The sequence below is a fragment of the Pelmatolapia mariae genome, linkage group LG3_W, assembly GCF_036321145.2.
Source record: "Pelmatolapia mariae isolate MD_Pm_ZW linkage group LG3_W, Pm_UMD_F_2, whole genome shotgun sequence".
Classification (NCBI taxonomy): domain Eukaryota; kingdom Metazoa; phylum Chordata; class Actinopteri; order Cichliformes; family Cichlidae; genus Pelmatolapia; species Pelmatolapia mariae.
In genome coordinates, this window is record NC_086229.1 from 72,617,386 (window position 1) to 72,642,343 (window position 24,958).

At 41.8% G+C, this 24,958-nt stretch overlaps 2 protein-coding genes and 1 pseudogene across 2 annotated transcripts in view; 2 read left to right on the plus strand and 1 right to left on the minus strand.

The window, feature by feature from the left end:
- LOC134624791 (barrier-to-autointegration factor-like protein) overlaps window positions 1-24,958 on the plus strand; it is a 361,649-nt gene that overhangs the window by 44,268 nt on the left and 292,423 nt on the right. The gene's annotated exons all lie outside the window — the stretch shown is intronic.
- On the minus strand, window positions 738-5,598 carry LOC134647023 (multifunctional protein ADE2-like; annotated as a pseudogene).
- Window positions 8,652-10,188, plus strand: LOC134647029 (piggyBac transposable element-derived protein 3-like). The gene is made up of 2 exons (XM_063501157.1): window positions 8,652-8,981; window positions 9,079-10,188. The coding sequence occupies exons 1-2, from the start codon at window positions 8,652-8,654 to the stop codon at window positions 10,186-10,188; spliced, it is 1,440 nt and encodes a 479-aa protein (XP_063357227.1).

Genomic DNA, 24,958 nt, shown 5'->3' on the forward strand with positions numbered 1-24,958 from the left:
TGCTGTAAAGTTGCATTATCAGGTATACTACAGTAGTCACAGCAGCAATACCTGCAGCACCATGGAAGTATTAGCAGTGTGTCTACAGCTTTGAAAACCACTTTACATGAGTTCAATTCAACATCAAGATACCACAAATCAGTTCAAATTCATGAACTAGCAAACATTTACCATTCCCAGTGCCCCAGTCATTTAATGAAATACCACTGGGTTTCTGAGTGTTAGCACACTTATGTGGCTGTGATATCTGTAGTAAACGGTACCATGTACATCATTACACGCTGTCTACAAAACTACAAAACATTTTGTTTACCTGTACAGTTCCTCGTTACAGCTGCACTTTGAAACTCGAGTCAGTTATTTCACAATCAGAATACTTTATTAGTCCCTGAAGAAATTACAGCTGCTCCAAGACACTAACAAAGTAAACTATTAAAATATACAATATGTTACAGTTTACAAATTTAATAAATAGCACTAATATATACAAATTGTTCAATTATAAATATCAAGAATATTACAGAGGTGGTTATAAATAAACATCAAGAATATTGACAAAGAATATTACAGATATATGACATTTCACTCTAACCTGTGAACTTTGTCATTTGCCATTTTACTCTAGTGTGCACAAAAAAGGTGTAACTATTGCAGTTATGTATAAGCTGTGTAACATCGTAGTGTTAAGGCTGGCAGTATTGACATAAACATCCACAGTGCTGCTGTTGGTGCAGCAGTTACCACTCCAGCTCCACTGGATATTTCCCAGTCAAACAGGCAGTGCAGTGGCCCACTTTCCTGTTGGACTTGTTGTTCATTTGGTCCTTTTCATTATGGAAAGCGATGCCCTCCTGGACTGCAGATACGAGGCCATCCACAGTCAGATATTTGACACTGTCAGCACCTGTAAACAGCTTTAGCATTAACACAAGTTTTTGTTCTGACCCGTCAAAGAAATGAATGGTAGAAGTTCATGTTTAAATACCAATATAACCAGCAATGTCCTCAAACTCCGGCTTGTTGGCGATGAGCTCCTCCTTGGTTGGGATGTTGATGCCCATGTAGCAGGGGAACCTGACTGGTGGAGAAGCCACCCTGATGTGGACCTGTCCAGAAGAATAATGTGTTTTTACCTATTAGTCACATCCTCAAAGATCATTTTGAACCAGAAAATTCTGCAGTTGGACACAAATATCAGTTTAAGCTTTGATGTGATGATTAGTATTGCCAGGAGGTTCCTGGTTTGAACCCTGACCGGGGCCTTTGTGGGTGGAGTTTGCATCTACCTGTGTGGGGTTCGACTGTTTCACCCACATAAGTGTGTTTTAGGTTAAATTGTGACTCTAAACTGGTCAAGTGCTTGATGTGTATAAAACAAAGCAGTGTATCAATGTATGGTTAAAATGTCTTATAATTTAGATCACACTGGATGGTGAAGAAAACGTGCTTATGAATGAGTACATGACGTTACTCATGCCAATCTGATTAGGGACAGATTTCCACTAAAGGTGGGACTTGACCCAGCTTAGAAAGTGATTAGCTTTCATATTTTTTAATCTTTGGTATTGCAAAATTGGTCATTCCCAAATATACATGTGTCAGTTAAATAATAACTGGGATGTTCAAGACGATACAAAAATAATTTGATCCAGATATCCTGGATTCAGGGTTTTATGGAGTGGAGGGAATTTTCTGCCTTAGTGAAAACAGCCTCAGACTGCGCCTCTAGTTCACCTGCTTTTTGAGTTGACAGTTAATGAGCCAAATGTTTTCTATGAACTCCTGGTGTACGTATAGTGAAAAATTTAAGAAACGCACATTTCTTTAGTCTCTAAGACATCAGTGTATCCAATGACTTATTAATAAAAACTGCTCCATTACTCTCTGGTGCTACTTACAGTCTGAATTATCAGACTATCCCAACCAACCAGTTTGGGAGCCAGTGAGCCATAATGTTGTGTGCGCCATGTCAACAACTACTGCCAAATGCTGTTAAACCAACCTCTTTGGCACCTGCTTCCTTCAGCAATTTAATAACGGGGGAAATTGGCCGTTTATCAATGCCCAAGTACGCGAGTACGTACTCGCGTGCTCGGTGAGTACGTACCCGCCGAGAACGCGAGCACAGACTCGTCGGCCGTTTCTCAATTCTCAAGTACGCGAGCACGGACTCGTGATTTGTACAGTTGTAAACGATGTGCCGGGAGTCCGCTGTTGAGTTTTGGACGAAATGCATTCTGGGATATTTAGCTGTCCCAAGTCTACACCGATGCATGCTCGATAAAACGGGCGGATCGAGAACACATCCGGGACTTTTTCGCGTTCTCGGCTTGATGCGTACTTCGAATTGGAACAGTACTTGGTCTCCGACTGATGACGTATCACGAGCACACGAGAACGCAAGTACGCACAAGTACGCATATTGATAAACGCCCATTGTGTTGCCTCTGACGATGGAGTCATCAATGAGCACCACTCGTTTCCCAGCAAAGTTGTCCATCAATGCTCCAAACTTCTTGGCCACTCCTAGCTGCCTCAAGCGGGTATTTGGCTGGATAAAGGTTCTTCCAACATATCGGTCTTACACAGAACTTCAACATATGGAAGACCAGACTGTGAAAAGAAGACAGAAGAAAAGCTAGAGACAAAGTCCACTCTGTATATTATAACATGACTGAGGTGGAGCAGACACACTGGACAGACCTGCTGAGCGTAGCCCAGAGCAGCAGGGGTGGCAGACTCTGGCACAGTGCTGACAACGTCTGCATCAGTCGGAGACTTGACGGCCAACTGCCGCCCACAGCGCTGTCTGACAGTATAAACCATCTGCCCTGTAGTAAAGTGATATGTCAGTATTACTACATTTAAGAAATGAGTAATCAGTAAGTGTGTTACCCGTAATAAATATGCATACCTTCGAAAATAGAGTCCGGTCTGGCAAAATAAACATATTCAAAAATGCAGAAGGCTGGGAGGCCTCCCTCAGGCCGGGGCACAACACTCAGAGACGTGACACCATGTCTGGATATCTGGACTATCTCTCCTGGCAAGAACTCCCTGTAATACCTGTTAATCAGTAAGGACAAAATATAATGAACCGATGGACTCCAGGATCGCCATTTCACTGTTCATGCATTTTGGTAAGGATGAAATATTTTCGGAAGAAAACCCTTAAAGTTCTTTTCTGAACCGACTGGTTTCTGTCTTATTTTAGACCTGCTTTCAGACCAAGATGACTGGTGTGCAACAAAAGCTACACAGTTACTGTTACGAAACCCCAGAACTACTCTGATGTCATCAAATCCCATCTTTACTGGAATTTACAGAGGTGTCAAAACTTGGAATTTACGTTATAAAAATGCATCTTTATGAGGAAAAGAGTAAATTGTCAAAAGGAAAACAATAAATAACTTCAAAAGTACTGATGGGATAAGGTAAATGATGTGAAACCTTTGAAAAGAAAAACCTAATAATAAGGCTATATGTAAATGATTTACACCTGGCATTACAGTTCCTGTTCCACCAAATACTTTTGCAAAGGTAACAAATGCTTACTTGGCACCAATAGACTGGAAGCTGCACGACTCTGATGACACAACCCAGCCCTCAGTATCTTGCTCTTGAGCGCCTGCTCAGAAAAACAAGGATCAAGTTAATCGTTCACACATCTGACCTCTGACAGTCAGAAAGGCCAAAAGCTCTGCTGCAACCTTTGACTTCTCGTGAGGCGTCTTCTTTATCAGTAAAGTTAGTCTTTAGAGCAAACATGCATGTGTTGCACACCTTCATATTCAGCTTTAATGCGCAGCGTCTCATCTGGACCCTTGTGTGCCGAGGTGACTCTGAGGACACAGGGGATCCCGTAGGAGGCGCACGCCTTTCTTATCTTTTCACAATGGGCCACGTCTGAGGTGGAGCCCATTAAAAGCACCACCCTGCTGCTTGCCTGGGGCTCCAGCAGCAACTGTAGACACACAGAAACCATTGAATCATCACTTTATGTCAGTTTTACCTGCTCAAAAGAAAAATCGTACAGCTGTGCTGGTTTTTTCCTGAATGACATCAAAAGCAGCTGCAGGCTTTTGTGATGTTAAACAGTGTTTGTTGGTTTGGATGTTCAAAGCAAAGAAAGAGCTAAACACTCCTACAAGATCAAGAATAGATTAGAGGCATCTGTGTGCTGTACCTCGACCCTTTCAGAGACCCACTCAAAATTCCTCTTCACCATCTGCATTGCCTCTGGGGTCACTTCCTTCAGCTCTCTGTACACCTACAAAGGGGAAAGAAAAGTTTGAGGCTTGTGTCTTTTTTTCATATCAGCATGAAAATAAATCAAAGTCAGTCCATCACCTGTTTGTCTTTTTGCTGGCTCCGATCTCCAGCTGGCCAAAGCCTCCATGAATCGTTGTCAATCACGTCAGCGAGCACAATCTCTCCACTTTTCACACTGACGCCAAATTCAATCTATAAGCAAAGAAAAAGTCCTTAGTTGTAGTTCTGCTGTAGCTACAGGAGAAAAGTGATCGCACCAAGATGTGACATTAACCAGCAGGGGGCGCTGCTGCACAGCTACCTTCATGTCCACCAGGGTGCAGTTCTGAGTGGCCCAGGCCTTCTCCACTATCTCAAAAATGGCCACAGTGCTGCGACTCATTATGTCCACCTCACACTGACCAATAGTGAGCCCAGCCACACACAGTTTGGCCTCCAGCAGCTGCTCCTCTGACCACTGAGGATCATTGTTGGCATCATCCTAAAAACACAATCAGTGATGAGTTTGCTGCAACACTCAGACTGAAAACACACGGAGAGAATCACTGCACGCAGCAAGACTCACTTTAAAGAACATCTCCATCTTTAGAGGAGAAAAGCGGTAGCCCTCTTTGACTCCTGGATTCCTCTTGAGGAAAGATCCAGTCGCCACTCTGCGACACACCCACTCAATGGGTATCATCTGGCAGTGCGCTGCGATGAACGCCGTGTCCGAGTGCTGCTTAACAAAGGCCGTCTTAATGCCTGAGGAGAGAAGGGTGGATATCAGAGCAACCTCAAACTCACAGACAAATTACAACATCTGAGATTAAAAACTATATTTTATTGAATTTGTATACATTAAGTATTATTGCATGATTATCATTTCTGTTCATGCACGAGATTTAGTTTTTTCCAGTCACTGAATCAACCTTTGATGCAAGCTGTTGTTTCCAAAACCTTGTGCAGAAATAAAAACCTCACCAGACTCCTGCAGCAGCTGGAACACGCAGCTCGTGGTTTTGTTGGCAATGGCAGCTTTGCCCTCCATCTGATCTTTCCTCACGGCGTTCCCAGCTGTGATCTGGTCCTTAGACTGGACTAGAACCAGTCCCGGCTGGTCCACCAGCTCGAAAATCTGTTTAGTCTTGCCCTCATTGAGCTTCTGGCCGATTTTTAACTCTGAAAACAAGGAAAGAATTAAAACATGAACATCTAACTGAAGCTCTAAAGTGCAGATTAAGGCTCGTGCAGTACCTGGGGTGGAGGCCATGGTGCTCGTGGATCCTGAGCAGCCCTGAAAGACAAATCACAAAACACGCCAGTGAACTTACAGAAGAATTGATTCATTTTAGTCTACGCCCATAAAAGCCGGATTTGATTTCCTAGCAGGCAGCACTTGTTTCTTTTTTGAAGAAGAAAAAAGTGGGAACACAAATCGCCTTTTAACGTGTCACTGTTGTTAGCAACATGTTATCATGCAGCTTGTCTGTAAGGATGTCACATGATTGTCACATTCTTGGTTCTGATGAAATATAAGATACAGTTGTTGAGACCAGGCTAGTTTGAAGTTATTAATGTGATGACAGCTAGACTTTGTTTTTGGTTCATGAAGCTGTCCCACACAGAAATCACACCTTAGGTCATGTGACCCAAATAACCCATGCATTGAGTCACACGTCAGCTCAACTGATGGGACCCTTAACGACTGCATAGAAACCGTGTGGGTCAACGATCCATCACCCATGAGAGGTGAAATGTTTTCATGAACCAAAAACCCTGGTTTCCTTCAACAAGCTTGCAGTTTAATATATTTTTCTTTATTTCCCAATTACATTTAGAAAGTCAACCAGACAACCACAGGTTAGCAGATTGCACAGCACAGAAGAGCTAGCTCATCAGGCTGAGACTCTGTTCACACCTACAGGCCAGTGGCAACTCTTTCAGTGATGATGTGCACATCCTGGTTTGAGTGGGGAGCCATTATGTGAAAAGGCCATGACACCTCTGAACGATTGCTCATCATCTCATAGTGATGTGATTGGTACTCATGGTACCAGTTTGCATACTGACGATCCTGAAACTGAATTGGTGGCTCATTGTTAGTCAGTGGTGCTGGTTTCAGTTGTTATGCAGCTGTTCTGCTTAACACTAGAATTACTGGTGCAAGTCCCTACCACTACATTTACTAGCCCTGCGCAAATTTGCGTAAATTCTCCTGAAGCTAACACCTCCTAGCACCCTGCTGAGATTTTCACAGGCCTTCAGCTCCATTGTTCTCCTGCTTTTGTTGTACAAACACACCCTCCCCCAAACCCCAACCAGGAGAGATTCAGGTCTTTCCTTTCAATCATTTTAAGACTCTACAACAAGTACCTGCAGCCTACAACACACCATGGTAGTTTATATGTGCAGTATTTTTCATATGCAACATTAGTTCTTGTCAATCCCTGTCACTACATTGTGTGCCTGTCCATAAAGATACATACACAATGTTGTACATATAATTATATATCCACTCTGTACATAATATACATGCAGTCTATTTATACATACATATATACATACATACATACATACACACATACATAATACACACACACCAATATTTTTCAATACACGTGTCCATATTTATGTTTCCAGATTGTTTGTATAGTGCACTTTCTATACTGTGCTCTTGGTACAGTTTTTATTTTTATTATTATTTTTCCTGCGTTTGTCTTGCACTGTCCACTTTTCTGAAATGACAATGCAGATTTTTCACCTGTGGGACTAATAAAGACAGATTAGCTACGTTTGTGTTTGTGCATTTGTTTACACTGACTCACGAATTTCTGACACAGGTAAACCTGCTGCGATTCCTGTTGCAGCTGTCTTGCACCTGGCACTGCCTGGCACGAGACACTTCTAAGCACTGAAGTGGAGAATACCTCTCGCTGTGTAGTGTCTTTTGCAAGTTGAGGAAGTTCTCGCCGGACTTTATTCACCGTGCCCAGCAACGTTGTCTTGCACTGCAGACATATTTGATCTCCAAGTCCATGGCCATCCAGAACTTGATCCCAAATTTGTCTGGCTTGGTTGCGATATACTGTGTGAATGGACAACGAACCTTGGTAGGGAACAGCTGTTCATCTATGGTCATGTGTTCTCCTGGAGTGAAACTCTTAGCACAGTTCTCGTTGAAGCGTGTCCAGATGTCGGAGATCGCTGCAAATTTGTCTGTTTTCACCCGTTCTGCCCGCGTGTCCTTGTCATCAAATCGAAGGTGTTACATAATTGAAATGAATCATTGTCTCTTTGATTACTGGCACCAGAAATCTTTCTGACCAGCAATCCACAATGGCACCAACAGGACACATGATTGATCTTACAAACAGGATTGAAATGAATGCCATCAGTTCATGAACTGATAAATTCCAGTCCGGCTCTGTTCTGCAGGCTTGATGGACCGTACAATCCCTGATGGAGAGTAATTACAATAATTAGAGAATGGTAAATTTACATGAAGCTCACTGTAAATGGGTTTATATAAATATCATCTGTAATATGGTAATGACAAACCTTAGCAGACTCTGTGGGTCCAGCATCCCAATGTCCTCCTCTACCCACACAGTGCCGTCTTTTGCAGTGTGGCAAAAGAACTGAGGGTCCGGAATTTATTTTTTATATTTTTTTGTTTTTTAATTTTTGCTATTTTTACATTAACAGGCAGAGGAGAGAACATGCAAAGCCGGAGAGATCAAATATGCTACTGTATCAGCAACTATTCATTCTGTTTTCACACATTTTATTTTTATAAATTAAACAGACTTGTTTCTCCATATATTGTCAATGTGTATCTTTCATATTTGCAGGTCAGTCAATGTGTGGGATATTTTGTATGGATACAGCAGGCATTTTTGAGGGTTGTAACACAGATTTTTCTCTTGGCTTGGATCGGAGCTACTCTGAGTGAACAAATGCAAATGTGCCAGGCCTCAAAGATAATGGGTGGTTTGCACAACCAAAGCAGGAGGAGAATCGAGCTGACGACCTGTGAAAATTTCAACAGGGGTGATTAACACCTCAGGACTTCAACCAGAAAATAAATAGGTCAGTAATTCTAGGAGGTCTTAGGTTCAGGGGATTTACGCAAATTTGCGCAGGGCTAATAAATCTAGTAGTAGGGACTTGCAGCAGGAAAAAAAAAGGCTCAGTAATTCTAGTGTTAACACCCCGCTGAGATTTTCACAGGCTTTCAGCTCCATTGTTCTCCTGCTTTTGTTGGAGAACACAACCAACCAGGAGAGATTTGTGTATGTGTAGGAGTGGCATTGCTTGACTACAGCGCTGTGCATAAAAGCAGACCGACCAGGAGGGAGAATCATTTCTTCTTCGCATTTCTGAGAACGCACATCAGCATGGCCTCCGTATCACTGCCACGCAGGAAGAACCTCTCCACGCAACAGACTTTGGCCTTGCTTCAGGAAATGGACGAAGCGGATTCTGATGGAGGAGGGGTTTCATTTGTCAAGCAGGCCACTGATGCCTCCTCAGAAGAATCTGAAAAGGAGACGGAACAAGAACCCAACATGCCTCCACGGAAGAGGCCCCGTGGTACTGGGAAGCCCAGCCAGAGCCACACGGCAAAAGACGGCACTGTGTGGGTTGAGGAGGACATTGGGATGCCCAGTGCAGAAGCAAATCGCTCGTGCTTCACTGCGCAAGCTGGACCCACAGAGTTTGCTAAGGTTTGTCATTGACATATTACATATGATATTTATATAAACCCATTTAGAGTGAGCTTCATGTAAATTTACCATTCTCTATTTGTTTATCTTCTGACAGCGTAAGATTACAAGTGTGCTCCAAAGCTTCCTTTGCCTGTTAGACGTGGGAATGCTGCACACCATCAGGGATTGTACGGTCCATCAAGCCCGCAGAACAGAGCCGGACTGGAATTTATCAGTTCATGAACTGATGGCATTCATTTCAATCCTGTTTGTAAGAGCAATCATGTGTCCTGTTGGTGCCATTGTGGATTGCTGGTCAGAAAGATTTCTGGTGCCAGTAATCACAGAGACAATGCCCCGAGATAGATTCATTTCAATTATGCAACACCTTCGATTTGATGACAAGGACACGCGGGCAGAACGGGTGAAAACAGACAAATTTGCAGCGATCTCCGACATCTGGACACGCTTCAACGAGAACTGTGCTAAGAGTTTCACTCCAGGAGAACACATGACCATAGATGAACAGCTGTTCCCTACCAAGGTTCGTTGTCCATTCACACAGTATATCGCAACCAAGCCAGACAAATTTGGGATCAAGTTCTGGATGGCCATGGACTTGGACACCAAATATGTCTGCAGTGCATCTCCTTACTTGGGAAAGGACCCCAGTTGTCAGAAGGAAGAGAGGCTGGCAGAGAACGTGGTCATGAAACTGATGGAGCCGTTTTTGGATGATGGGAGAAATGTCACAACGGACAATTTCTTTACTTCACAGTCACTGTCACACAGACTGCTGCAGCGCAAAACAACGTTACTGGGCACGGTGAATAAAGTCCGGCGTGAACTTCCTCAACTTGCACGGATGTATTCTGTAAGAGCAGCAACACGCAGGTGGCCAGTAGCAGTTTTCTACAATATGCTGGACCTGGCGGCGGGGAATGCCTACATTTTGTACAAGGCATGTACAGGGTGGAGAGGCAAAAGAAGATTGTTTATGAGTCTTCTAGCTCAGGAACTTCGTTGCCGATTCATGCAGTACAAGGAAATATTCGCACAGGCTGCTGGAGCTGCTGTGCCAGGGACTGGAAAGACAACGCAGTGCCAGGTGCAAGAGAGCTGCAACAGGAATCGCAGCAGGTTTACCTGTGCAACATGTAAGAAATTCACCTGTGCCAAATGCAGGGATGATGAACACTGGGTCTGTAAACTCTGTAAAGTTTGAAACGCTTTAAAATAAAACAGACTTGTGTATCAGTATACTTTGAATGTGTGTCTTTTGTATCGATATGGCATGAATTTCTGAAGGCTGTAACACAGAGGTTTTGCCTGCCTTGGATCTGAGTAAACAAATGCACGAACACACACAGAACACAATTATATGTACAACATTGTGTATGTATCTTTATGGACAGGCACACAATGTAGTGACAGTGATTGACAAGAACTAATATTGCATATGAAAAATACTGCACATATAAACTACCATGGTGTGTTGTAGGCTGCAGGTACATGTTGTAGAGGCTTAAAATGATTGGAAGGAAAGACCTGAATCTCTCCTGGTTGGGGTTTGGGGGAGGGTGTGATTGCACAACAAAAGCAGAAGAACAATGGAGCTGAAGGCCTGTGAAAATCTCAGCGGGGTGCTTGGAGGTGTTAGGTTCAGGGAATTTACGCAAATTTAAATTTGCGCAGGGCTAGTAAATGTAGTGGTAGGGACTTGCACCAGGGAAAAAAAGGCTCAGTAATTCTAGTATTAAATGCTGTAAATCTGTGTGTGCGTCACGTGTGTCTGAGAATTTCAGCGAGTATAATTTAATGGGGGGAGAAATATAGAAAAGAAACAGGGCAGGGTTCGGTGGTTGAATCATCCGTCCCCACCAATGCCAAAACCAAATCTACGCCCTTGGATGATGATGGCAGCAGCATCTGTTCTTCTCTGCGTGAGTAGCTTAATGTTGTTCGTGTGTAATTTACGTTGAGTAGGCTAACCACGTTAATTATATCATCATGCATTAATAATTAATGCATGATGATGAACTAGCAAACACAGGTTGTTGGAAAAGTTTGTGCTTTTTCCATTGTTTAAGCACTGCTTCCAGCCAAGAGTGATACCACATATCCCCTATAGCTGCAGAAAAGGCTAACATTGTTATCTTTTTCCAAAAAAAAGCTGAACATGAGAGGTTTTTGGACCAATTTTGTGTTCTCCATTCTTTAAGCACCGGTTCGAGCACCGTTTAAGCACTGGCACCGTTTCAAAAGTACCGGTTTGGTACTGGTATCGGATAAAACCTAAATGATACCCATCCCTAACGATGACTGTATTCTCGTTAATGAAGAGGAGGCCAAAGGCCCATGTCAAGCCCAGTAGGAAGAGCAGAGCGATGGACCCTAGTGCCCAGGACCTGATCGAAGCGGAGAACGAGTCATTCACTAACACTGAGTTGATGCACAGATATACTAAGACAATTTGAAATGTCTTTTTTCTTCAAAAATAAAAATGTGCGAGTCTCACTGAATAATTTAAACTCACTTAATATTATCCAGGTGGCTGGAGTCAGGCTTTAGTGCCGAAGAGTTGCGTATCATCTTGTGCAAAGTGATCATGAGGAAAATGAGGTTGAGCTAAGGAAAGACGATAGGAAGAAATAAATAATGCGCAGTGAGCACTCTAGTCCAAAATTACTGATTTCATATTGTTAATAACATCGCAAAATTGCATGCTGGTGAAATACTTCTGACTGCGGGATATCCAAATATGGAGGCTAATAAAAATAAAAATATGGAGGCTTGACAGTAAAGCTTATACCATAATAACAAATGAAACAGGTCCAATGAAGCTCCAGATGAAGTAGTTATCCACTCGCAGCGAGCATCTGGAGTGGCACAGAGGAGACGAGTGAGTTATACACAACTAAACCAACAAACAACTGTACGCTCACACTGAGCTCATGCACATGAATGCACACACTCTTTCTCTGTCTCAGCGGATGATCTCATGAAGGCTAATCATCAGGCTTTGGCTAAGTGTGTTCAGAGAACCCAGTCTGTGGGGAGGCGTAAGAGCCCTTCACACGGCACTGAATATTACATTTCCATCTGGGGGAATAGCACAATCCTACTTCTCAATCTGCAGGTGCAAAAGGCCTGTATTCACACGTACACTTTCTTGGTCCCATAGCTCCTGTAGTCTATGGCTGCAGAGATGCCCACCACCAGTGCGGGGAAGCAGTAGCCGCACAGATAGTAGTACTTTTTGCGTGAGTACTCGCTCTCAAAGACCTCCACCAGTATGAGATAGAGCTGCACACCCTCCAGACACATCCAGGAGAAGGCAGCCAAGAAGAAGAAATGCAGAAGGCCAGCAAAGATGGGACAGGCAATCTGAGGGTGGCAGCCATGGAGAGAGCAGAGAGAGGGAAAGGAGAAGAAGGAGGAGGAGAGAGAAAATATGAAGTTAGAGGAGGAGATACAGTTAAGATTAAAGTATATAACTGAGTGAAAACCACAAGAGGATAGAACAGAGTTACTATCAGAGTTACTACTGCTGGACACTGACAAGGGAAAAATGAAAAGCTGCCCCCTGGGTTACAGGCTCCGTGCATATTATTGAGTGGTGATTCATTACTCAGTGCAGTAAATGTTTTATAGAGTAGCATAATGACACAGGGCCTCAAATTCAGCTTCAAAGTCATTCAATAAAAAAACTTAAAAAGTTGCCTGTGTTGTGCATAATGACATTTTCAATCCAGAATCTGTAAAAAGTAACTAGATCTTGTCATTCAGTATCATTACAGAAATGGACACAAACACTAAGCTTTAATGCCTGACTTATGTCTCAGCTGGAAATCTACATGGTAAATCACACCATAACTTACAGTGTAACAGGAAACTCCTCTAAACTCTACACCATAACTTTAAAGGTCCTCAGAGTCAATCAGAGAGGTTTCTGGTTACATCATAAATTATAATCACTATATTTCTTTAGCTACAACTTTAGCTTCGTGTACTGATAAGTGATTTGTATGCTGACACAGAACAAGACGAATTGAGATGATGATTTTCCTTTGCTATTGTTGTCCATGCAGTTGGATTTCTTTGTTGGGGGCACCTGGTTGTTGATGTTTGTTTCTAAAGATGTTGTTGATGAGACTTTGTAGAAAGCAGCTGGTCTGAGTGATGTGATCAGAGTGCAGTAGATAATGTCTGACAGCAGTTTGAAGAGGAAATGGATTCTGTTCTGTTCTTCACTCATCACCTACCTGACAGCTGACACCTCACACCTGTTTCTCACCTGCAGGTCAGACAGGAGGACAAGAGAAGGATGAAGACAAGAAAGATGGAGGGAAGGAAGACAAAGGGAAGGAGGAGGATGGATCTGTTGTACTGAAAGTTGGTCTGTCAGTTCCTGCTGTGCTTCTTCTTGTTGCTGTTGGTTGTTTCTTTATCTACAGAAGATGTAATCTGAATCCTGCTGATCCACATGAAGCAGCATCTTCAGCCTGATTGTGAGTCAGATGAACAAACACAAAGATAAATAAATGATGGTGAACATCCAGCAGACGGCTGTAGAAAGCTGGATGTTCAGAGTCTGATGTTATTTCTCTGATGATCATCATGTTCAGACTCAGACCAACAGTGTGTGTCTGTGCTGTCTGTCAGTGACTCTGAACTACAGTTTCTTCATCTTCAGGCTGTTCATGAGATTTACTGACACAAAGTCAAACTGTGTTACAAACACACATGAATTTCTGAGCTCTGATCTCAGAGTCAGTGAGTGTTTTTGTGTTGGAGCTTCAGCTGTTTGTAAGAACTTGTTCTGTGAGAGATGAACAACACAGACCTGAGATCAGCTGTTACACACACTGAATGAAGTGACAACACAAACGCTGTGTGATGATCTGAGTGTAGATGAAGCTCTGTGGATTATAGACGATCAATAATCTGCCTGATTGTGTTCAGGATCATTGATCAGTTACAAATGAATGAGCTGTGACTCAGTTTGGATGTAGAAATGTTGTCTCAGTCAAACTGAGCTCTTTCATGTTTCTATGAACTTTGTGTGTGTTGAATGCAGCAGGAAGAAAAACAAAGTGTGTGTAACAACCCTCTCTGTAACTGATGCTGCTTATTTTACACTCAGCAGGTTTCATCATCTTTTCATTAAATACAGCTGAGAGTGTTTTACAGTCACAGTGTTATGATTGTTATGAAGCTACAGATTTATGGAGCTGCACACTCAGAGATTTCTGTCTGATCCTGATACTCTGAAACTTTTATTGAAATTTTGTTACAGAACAAACATAAATAATGTTCAGCTCCATATTTACATGTGTTCAGCATACGTTACCATGGTGATTTAACCAGGTTGGTGAGAGAGACGACTCTGTTTGTCCGACACAGCTCACTAACACATCACTCTGGCTTCATATTTAAATTCTTCTGTTATAAAACATCAACATGTTAACAAACTATAAGCTGAGTGTCGCTGAAAAATCATTTAATTACATAATTACTGACTTTTAGCTTTATCTTTAATATCATGAAGACATTTTGACATTTAGGTTCTTTTATTCATTCAAACACAAATATGTTCACATTTTTTATAAGAATCAAAGTGTCAGATCAGAAAATCTGATCTGACACTGGCGTCACTGTCTGTCCATGGCGTCACTGTCTGCTTGTGAATCTGTCTGTTTAGTTCAGTGTCTTGTCTGGTTCTGTGTCTGTGAGTTTCCTGTTTTATGGTGAAGGTCTCCGTCTGATGTGAGTGTGTTCAGTTTTACCTCTCTCCTGTCTCGTTAGTCTGATTTCTCCCAGCTGTGTTGCCCTCCTGTCTCTCATCCCCTGATTACTGGTGTGATGGTTAGATAGAGATAGTTTGAGTTGATCCAACTTAGACTCAGACATTTCTCTCAGTCTGATCCTGACACTCTGATGCTTTCCAACGTCGTCTACTTAACTTCTGCTGCAGGGAAATTTTTAAAATGTAAATCTGTAAATATGGCAAATTTCCCTTTTGTGTTTTTGTGATGTCTAGGGTAATGCATTTTGAAGACGGAGGGTGGCGACAGTACTTCTTCAGTGCACTGTGAGCCAAGGGCCATTCACATCAGGTACACCATGCACTGCGTTCACTGCTAACTAGAGCAAAGGATCGAAAAATTGTCGCTGGCAGCTGTGCTCTGCTTGTATGTCATTTTTTTTGCAGCCGCTCTAAGTGTGCTAGATGCACCTGCTCTTTGTCATTTTAAAACATGTATCTTTCTGACTTGATGTCCTCTATGAGAGTTTGTGTTGCATTTTGTTGATGTCTTTCAACCTCATCACACAGACACAGATACCTGCCAACCAGTAACATCCAAATAAAATCTAAAATCACCTAAAATCTCACCAAAACTAGAGCTCAGACTTCCTGGCAGGAGGAGCTGGAATCATGCAAAGGTGGATCCTTTAGGAGTCCTTTTACCTTATACTTTTTTAAATTAAGGGCAATCAGAACAAAGGCAGGAAACAGAGGAGACAAGGGGACAATGGCAGGTAAAACCCAACAAAACTGCCACCTGAGGCTGCATGGTTCATTCATTTCACAGGGACAAATTAGAGAAACGAGAAAATCCTGAAAAACGAGGAGAAGAATGAAGGATGCAAGATGGAAAATGAGAAAAAGGAAAGGAAGAAACAAGCAGATAGGAGTCGGCATCACACTGATGAAGCATCACTGATGATCTGTTTGTATCCATGTTAGTGTTTAAAGTCCAACATCTCCCTCTAGTGGCCATATATGAACCATGTGTGAGGATGGTGTTAATGTAAAATGTGAATCATGTTCCAGTCAGTCATCAGTGTGTCTCTGCACAGCTGTAATTAAAATGTGTTCAGAGGGCCTCAGTGTCTGAATGGTTCCAGTTCAGCTCCATAACAGCAGCGTCCCTGGTTTGATTCCTGTGTTTCAGCTCATATCTGCCTCTCTTACTGAGGGGACGTAGCTACATGTGAAGCAGCAATCTTTGGTCCTTCTTTGCTGCTTCTGCAGGACGTAACGTTTCTGACTCGTGTCTTTCTTGGATGGCTTGTATACTTTTATGTCTGAAAAACGAGGCAAATGTAAAGGAGAAAACATTTATTTGCTCCATACAAACAAAAAGTACAAAACAAAAGCCTCCAGCGCTCTTTTTATATTTCTGTTCTGTTCTAACTAAACAACAACAAACAGCAACGGTCAGAAAAACTGTTGCTCCACGTCCTGCTTACTTGCTCAACCTTTCATCACCCCTCGTGCTTCACACACCCGCTTCACAACACCTACCAACACTTTACAACAAGCCAACAGATTAACAAAGCAGGACAAATTTGTGTAGCGTATTATTTTACATTACAACATAAAACAATCAAGATTATAACTAGAAACTCAAATTAAAGATCATCACAATATACTTAAATATGGCCTAAACTGTCTAAGCTCCAACAGCATTAAATGGATTTGTTCATCAACCAAACTACAGATCACTGAGAACACAGGAGACTTTATTCTCTTTAAAGTTTGTGAATAAACTCAGAAGTTTCACTGAGTAGGATGTGATTTATTTATCCTCACATAAAACATTTAATGTTTTTAAATACACGGGCATTGCAATGTGACTGTCTGTATATTTCAGAATAGTTTTGTTAATGAAGTTCATGCATCACCATCTCTGGTAGCGTAGTTGTACCAACTGTCTCTGTACTAACAAAGGAAGAGGGCATCTTCATAGGAAGAGGGCGGGCTTTACTTGGTGTCAGTGAGAAAAATGAAAAAAGCTCAAATGAGTGAGAAGGACGATGAAGGAAACATCTGTGCTGTGTCTGCTCTGTAAGTAGAATCTCTGTGTTTGTTTGAATTCTTGTACTTTGACTGTCTGCTCTCCTGATAACTGATGATGGAGGAGAAGACATGAAAAACAAATCAGGCTGAATTCAAGTTCAAAACACCACGAGGACCAACTGCAGGTCTGAACTGACTCTTTATCTTTGCTCAGGAGTCGAGGAAACACAGCAGGCAGTGAAAAGATCAAATCATTCACTCATTATATCAACACAGCTGCACAGTGGACACATGACTGTACTGTGTTATTTAAATGTAGTGTATATTTTGTACGTGATCACAGTGTAGTTAGTGCACATTAGGTGCTGCTTTTAGGATAAAACCTGTTTGAAGACTTACTCTCACTCTTCTACCAGATGTTTTCTTTCCAACTGAAAATGAGCAAATCTCAGTTTTCTACATGACAAATGTGTAAAATTATACAAGCTCAGATTCAACTCACTCCCCACTATGTTCTGTACTGATATAATATAGATATATACTTTTTTGTCTTTATTTATGACTTTTTTTTTTCTCTCGTAGGCAGTGAACACTGGGAACATTTATTTGATTTAATTATTTATCTCTTACTTGCATATATTTTAAACATGTTGCTGGTGTTAAATAGAAAATAAGCAGATTCATCAGAGAGAGACGAGTTTGTGTGTTTGTCAGCTGTTTGTGTGGAGTTGTTCTTTATGTTCACCTCAGACAGTGTTGGTTTAAAAAGCACCTTAAACAGTTGCTTTTTACAACTACATGAATGTACTATTGCTGTGTGATTTATTACTGTTACTGAAGGTTCCTCGCCATACTAATACCAACTAAATGTTTAATATAAAATGAGTAACAGTAGGGTGGACATTAGGTACGATCTCGTAGAGCCTCTTAATGTGTGTTTTGTTTGGGTTTCCACCGGCATGGAAATCAAAAATAGAGAGGGCATAGCCTAACATATGAAACAGGAAAAAACCGCCAATGTATAATGTTAAGCTGTAAAATCAGCTTTATAATCCCTTTATTTCATCAAAGTAAGTGCATTCTGAACACCACCTTTTTAAACAGTAACTGTAACAGAATACAGTTACTCATATTTAGTATTTTAAATACGTAACGTTGGTACATGTACTCTGTTACTCCCCAACACTGACCTCTAATCAACCTGAGTGTCGTTTCTCTTTAGTTCTGATCTCACTGCTGAGCTGCACAACAAACCAAGGTCAGTAATCTTCTTCTGTCACAGTTTAAACCTGATAAATGCTCACTGATATGACCTGATTGGGTTCATGGTTCACTATGTAAAGTCTAGCAGATCATCAGTTTTTTATTTTAACCCTCACAGCTCGTCTGACTGTGAGTCCCAGCAGCTCTCAGTTCTTTAAGTTAGACTTTGTGTCTCTGAGCTGTGAGGAGGACGACAGCTCTGCTGGATGGACTCTGAGGAGGAACACAACTGAAGGACAGAGGACTCAGTGTGGAGATAGGTGGGGAAAACCAGCTGGTTCAAAAAAATCTTCCTGTAACATCAGTTACATGTACCCATTGGACAGTGGAGTTTACTGGTGTGAGTCCAGAGAGGGTCCCATCAGTAACATGGTTAACCTGACAGTCACTGGTAAGCTGAGTGTGTGGAGTTAGTGTTGATGAAGCTGTGTGTAAATGGATGAAATGCTGTAGTTTGTCTCTGTGTTGAGGTGGATCAGTGATCCTGCAGAGTCCTGTCCTCCCTGTGATGGAGGGAGATGACGTCACTCTGCTCTGTAAAACAAAGACCACTCCCTCCAACCTCCCAGCTGCTTTCTATAAAGATGGCTCCCTCATCAGGAAGCAGCCTACAGGTCACATGACCATCCAGCATGTTTCCAGGTCTGATGAAGGCCTCTACAAGTGTGACATCAGCGGTCATGGAGAGTCTCCATCCAGCTGGATCACTGTCACAGGTGACACACTCACCTGTCTGTGTTTCTGCAGCTTTCAACATTCACAATGTGACGACAACTTAATGACTGTGTTTGCTTTATTTTAGACAAACACACCACCACACCTCCACCTACATCCACACCTCCACCTACATCCACACCTCCACCTACATCCACACCTCCTGCTGGTTCCCCTCTCATACCTCTGTTGTCATCTGTTGGATCAGCCTGTGTTGTGGTTTTACTGGTGTTACTGGTTCTGTTGGTGAGAACATGTGTTCACAGGAAACCTGAAGGTGAGACTCAGACTTCTGGATTTTAAAATTCATTCATTTTAAATTGTGTTTGGTTTCTATGTAAATGTTAACATTTACACACATTTGAAGGTTGAACATTTCAGCTTCACTTAAAGCTGTTTTACATGTTTGTAAAACTTCCACATAAACTTTGATGTCAAAGCCTTTTGTTTCAGTAATAACCTACATGTCCTGTTAAAACTTTGTTTCTGATTTGAAACACAAAAATATAACTGACTCATGTTGAGGTTCACAATAGTTTAAACTCCTGTTATTTTTTCTTGGATAACTGAGTCTATAACAGGAGCGAGCCCAGTGTCTGCTCCATCAGTGAAAGATGGATGTAGGCACTGTGACACTGCTTGATAATATTGTCACGGTCCTGGGTCGGTTCGACCCAGCATTTTGAGTTTCTTATGTCTTGGTTTATTTTTGCTTTAGTTCTTCTCTGGTGATACTGTTTTGATTATAATTATATTCTGTTTCTTTAGCTATCCATTGATGATTATTATTGTTTGAGTTCTATGTGTTATATTGGGCCTGCCTTTGAGTCTGTTCCCTCTGTCTGTCCATGGGGTCACTGTCTGCTTGTGAATCTGTCTGTTTAGTTCAGTGTCTTGTCTGGTTCTGTGTCTGTGAGTTTCCTGTTTTATGGTGAAGGTCTCCGTCTGATGTGAGTGTGTTCAGTTTTACCTCTCTCCTGTCTCGTTAGTCTGATTTCTCCCAGCTGTGTTGCCCTCCTGTCTCTCATCCCCTGATTACTGGTGTGTTTGTATTTAAACCCTGTGTGTTCTCCTGCCTGTTGCCGGTTCGTCTGTGTTACTCCGTGTCAGTCTGCGTTACTGTGTTCCACGGTGTCCTGTTCCTCCTCTGCGTCTCTCTGCCTCTCACCCCGTTCGTATGTTCTCGGGTTTGTCATTCAGCTTTCCCAGTTTAGGTCTTTAGTTTTGTCTTCCCTCTTGCCTCTTTTGCCATCTCACCTCTGTGTAAATAAAACATCATTAGCATTATCATCTACTGCCTGCGTTTTGGGTCCTTTCCTCCTTCAACACCACACGGCTCACCTCGGCAGCCGTGACAAATATAATATAATATAATATGTTTGAGGACATTTCCTTTGACCTTCTTCACATAATTTACCCTGGGTTTTAGGATGATGGTTAGAATTAGATTTATGTCTATGAGCACTATTTCTTACTGTCATCATGTGATGGATGGTTTATATTCAGTTATGAAAAATAAAATAGAAAAATAGAAACAATATATAAAATATATTTAAAATGTTTAATTAAGCATTTTACTAATCTGGTGCCAGAATTTAACCCTAAAAAAGTTTATATTAATGCTTATATTTACACCCTTAATGATAAACTGTCTGCAGTGTTGGTTTGTAACCATGTGTGTTTAACTCTGTACTTACTGAGTGTTGTTCACTGTGAGCTGGACTGTGTGTTTGTGGTCTGTGGTTAACTGAAGCTAACAGCTCTGCAGTCGTCCAGCATCCTGTTTCTGATAGAAAGAAAACAAACAGTAAACTCTGCACACAGACCACGACTCTACAGATAAAACTCTAATACTTATTTCAGTCATATGTTGAATTGTATTATATATACAGTATTTGCTGTTTTTTTAATTCACTTCACTGATTCATATTCGATAATCACACCACATGTTTAAATTTTAAATCCAACATTATTCTAAGTTAATAATTTGGTGGTTTCTGTAACATCCTGACATGTTAATCAGAAACATTCATCCTGCTGATAAAAGCTCCTATCTCCTGTATCAGGTCTGATTCTTTCAGTGACTCTAAATTCCACTTCCAAACATTATCTGTCAGTTTCTATATGATCAGCTGTTTTTCCTGCACTGATGTCCTCTGTGTGTGTTTGTTGTGCAGACAGTGATCCAGCTACAGTTTACTCAGCAGTGAGAACTGAAGACGTCACTTGTGGAAAAATCCTCAACAAAGACAAGAAGAAGAAATCAAATCTGAGAGGTACAGCTGCTCTTCTTCTATCTCTGTCATGGTTCAATGAGGCTTTTCTTTAAGCTACATGCTAATACTAACATGCTAAGATATTAGCAAGCTCTTCAAATATTATTAACACATTTGCCTTCAAAATACAATTACTGACCAAGTGTTTGTGTCAAGCACTTTGTTTATTTCTTGAACACATAAGTAGCTCTTAGATAATGAAACTCGAGCAGCAGCATCAGGACAAACTTTTAATTTGGGATAAATGTATCTTTAAAAGTTTGAATCTTTTCAGAATTACTGACAACATTAATGACCACAAGTGGATGAACCTTATTGGGTTTTGGTGATGACATGACCTTTTTTCTAGCACTGCCATTAGGTCAAACGTTCAATTTTAGATGTAATGTATCTTCAAAATCTTTCATCCTTGTTTTTTTTTAAATTATGTGTGCCCATCCATGTCCTTTAGAATGAGTCCTGTTTTTTTTTTACCCTGGACCCTCTGTTGTGTCACCACGACATCACTTTCACTCACCCCTCCTCTTTTCTTATCCAGGCTTGAGATCAGCAGTGGCAGGGTTCAAGAGTTGTGTTTGTTTTTGTTTTGTGTGTGTTTGTAGGTTAAATTAAACCATTTGTGAAAAAGAAAATTGTGAGAACATCAGTAAAACAGTCAGAATATGGAACAGTTCTTGCCCAATAGTCCAGTTTTTTGTACACATCTTCTGATGTGCAGAAAGTGTGTGAATGCTCCTCGCAGACTCATCTCCCCACACAAGTTATCAGCAGGATTATTGAGATTTATTGTTGATATGAGACAGAGTAAACAAAGCAAATGTCTTCTAGTATCAAATATCATTCTGAAGTTCCGCATGTGAAACCACAGCAGCTCCTTCCTGTTGTTCACTCCACCTAATCTGAAGCAGGTGACACTTCTCGCCACACTTTGTTCTACTCAGGCTAATAAAAGTGTTCATGCCATTTGATCATGTTTGCTTTGTGCTCTGTGGGGAAGTTTGTCAGTTCTAATTTAAAAGAAATGGTAGCTTTGTGGTCGTCCGCTTGTCTTTGTCTGGTTCCTCAACCAGGAACAATTTTCCATGGGAGACCCCAACAACCAAGTCCCCTGACAACACAGAACCCCCACAGAACATACAAACCCCTCCACAATGATAAGAAAGTAATTTATGGAAGGTTGGCATATTTTGTGAAAGTTGAGATTTGTGCGGTATTGAACAGCGGCCAACAACACTCTCCAAAACTGGTGCCCAATAAGCAAGCGAACAATGCAGAAAATAGAGACTGTTGATTAGAAACTGGCCTCGATGCAGACTGACAGAGCTGTGCTATTTAATCGTGGTGAAAGCAAAACAGCCAAAGTAAAAGAGAATTAATTATAATGTTTTTAAAAAGTGAAGCAGAGGTATGGTCTTCTTTTGCTGCTGGTTCAATGAATTTTGGGTGGTGAGTGATAACACACCGCAGTTTCAGGATTTGTGAGATGTCTGCCGGACAGCACCCAATGGCATGTCAGTGTACGTGTTCTTGGGTGAATGATGCACACTTTGTGTTTACATCTTTTTGCAGAATCTGTTTACCTGCTCTTTAATCATTTGCGGTTTCAGCTGGTTGGTGGTTGTTGAAATGGTTTTGTGAGCTTAGTTGAGATTTTGACATTTCTGTGGATACCACATGTCCCTATATTTAAATAACATTTCTCCTTTGGCTTGTCTGTAGGAGCAGATCAAACGAGTTAAGATTTATAAATCCTAACTATAAATTCTAATTATAACCTTTTGTTCTTCACAATTGCAGGAAATCAAACAGGTATCACTTTAGCCAGTTCCTAATTTTATAAATTCTGCATTTAGCTGTGCAGTCTCTAATACCAATGAAATGCAGCAAGATGCTCATTTTACGTGTTCCCTTATTTCTTCACTTTTTCCTGACAAAAACAAGGGGAAAATTAAGGAGGGGTACCTCTCGACTGGCAGACCAGGGTGGTGCTTTTCATCTCCAAGAAGGGGAATCGGAGGGTGTGCTCAAACTACGGGGGATCACACTCAGTCTCCACCAGGAAAGTCTACGCCTAGGTACTGGGATGAGTGTCCGTCTGTTAGTCGAACCTCGGAAACAGGAAGAAAAATGGAGTTTTGTCCCAGTTGCGGAACACTGGACCAGCTCTTTACCCTCTCGAGGATATTGGAGGGGCATGGGAGTTTGCCCAACCAGTCTACATGTATTTTGTGCAGAAGGTATTTGACCATGTCCCACCTTGGGGATCATGTGGGTGTGCTTTGAGAGTATGCAGTTTCTAACCCATTGCAAGAGTGTGGTCTGTATTGCCAGCCATAAGTTGGTGGATGATGAACTCCAGGACTACCCTTTTCACTGATTCTGTTCAAAATCTAGGAATAGGCAAGTGGCATAGCTATCTCTGCTCTTTGCAGATGATGTGGTTCTTTTGGCTTATTCCGGTGATGGCCTCCAGCTTGCACTGGAATGGTTTGCAGCAGAGTGTGAAGTTGGTGGGAATAACTATCAGCACCTCCAAATCTGAGGCCATGGTCCTCAGCTGGAAAATGATGACGTACCCACTCAAGGTCAGGGACGAGTTCCTGCCCTGAGTGGAGGGATTTATGTATTTCAGGGTCTAGTTCACAGCCGAGGGGAACAGGGACCGAGATCGACAGATGGATAGGTGCTGTGGCTGCAGTGATGCAGATGCTCTACTGGTCTGCCGATATGAAAAGAGAGACTCACCTCAAATACTTAGTCCAGTTTGACTCCTCATTCAAAAGGCATGTACTCCTGGCAGTTCACAGGGAAGGATCTCTATAAATAGCAATGGCGGCACGTGCAGCATCTAGCAGACCACTTTTGAAGTCGCTAGAAATCCAAGCATTGATAAAAAAGTAATACTAAAAACTCTCTTTTCAACTAGTTTTGTGTAATTATCTGCTGCAGTCTTTTATGTTTATGTCTTGAAAAGTAAAGAGAGCAGTAGAACCATATGTGTTGTAGACATTCTAGTAGCTTGATGTTCTCTGCTATTCACCAGCAGAGGGCTTTGCTTAGCTAGCTGCTTAACAGTATGCCCAGGCGCATTAGGGGGGTTATGACCCCACCAATAATGAGATCCAGCCAATATAACCCCCCCAATAAAATTATTAATTTTGTTGCATAAATAGCTTGTTGATTTTCTTTAATCATTTCAATTACTGCCAGCAAAGTAGTTGCATGTTTAATCATCTATTAATGCAAACTGCTTTCCCCTGACAGTCACTTCTCACCGCTATGAGCTGCTTCACTTCTTGCCTACCAGCAATCTAGCTGGACATGTGCTGCGGCGATGGTGAAGTGGAGGCTGCAGCTGCTAAGATTGTACTACTGTTGAACCTTTTCATGGCCGACAAAACCGCAATATGGTACATCGACGATACTGAAGTTTTGTCCATCCCATTCTTCTTAAGAAGTGGTGTTGGAATTGCCAAGAAATGCATTCCTCCCCATGCACTGCTGGCTCTGTTGTGCTGGATCTGGGTCCATTGTGTAACTGACGCCACCAACATTACACCAACAGGATGCTTACATTAGAGGAGGGGTCGGCAACCCTGGGCACTCGTGCCACAGCTGACACGACACGCAGTGAATTAATCTGAGAAGGTGTATTAAAAAATAAATGGCTGGGCCAGCAGTGCACATCGCAAATTAGCTCGCATAGACACATTAGTTGTGCCCCTTCTTAATGACAATATCTTAGCTAACAACCCCAACTACCAGATTCAACTTGTAATTGGCTAAAAATAACTTAGCCTACTGGTGAGAGGGACGTTACTAGCTGGCAGTTTTTTCAACCAATGTTGAAATTTCCACATTCCGACACTTCAAATGCTTCAGGAGCTCTTCGCTCAGCACAGCATCAGCACCACAGAAATACACGGATACATCTG

Coding starts and splice junctions, on each gene's coding strand:
- LOC134647029 (XM_063501157.1), top strand. CDS start 8,652: ATGGCCTCCGTATCACTGCCACGCAGGAAGAACCTCTCCACGCAACAG. Junction 8,982..9,078: donor GACCCACAGAGTTTGCTAAG/GTTTGTCATTGA, acceptor ATCTTCTGACAG/CGTAAGATTACAAGTGTGCT.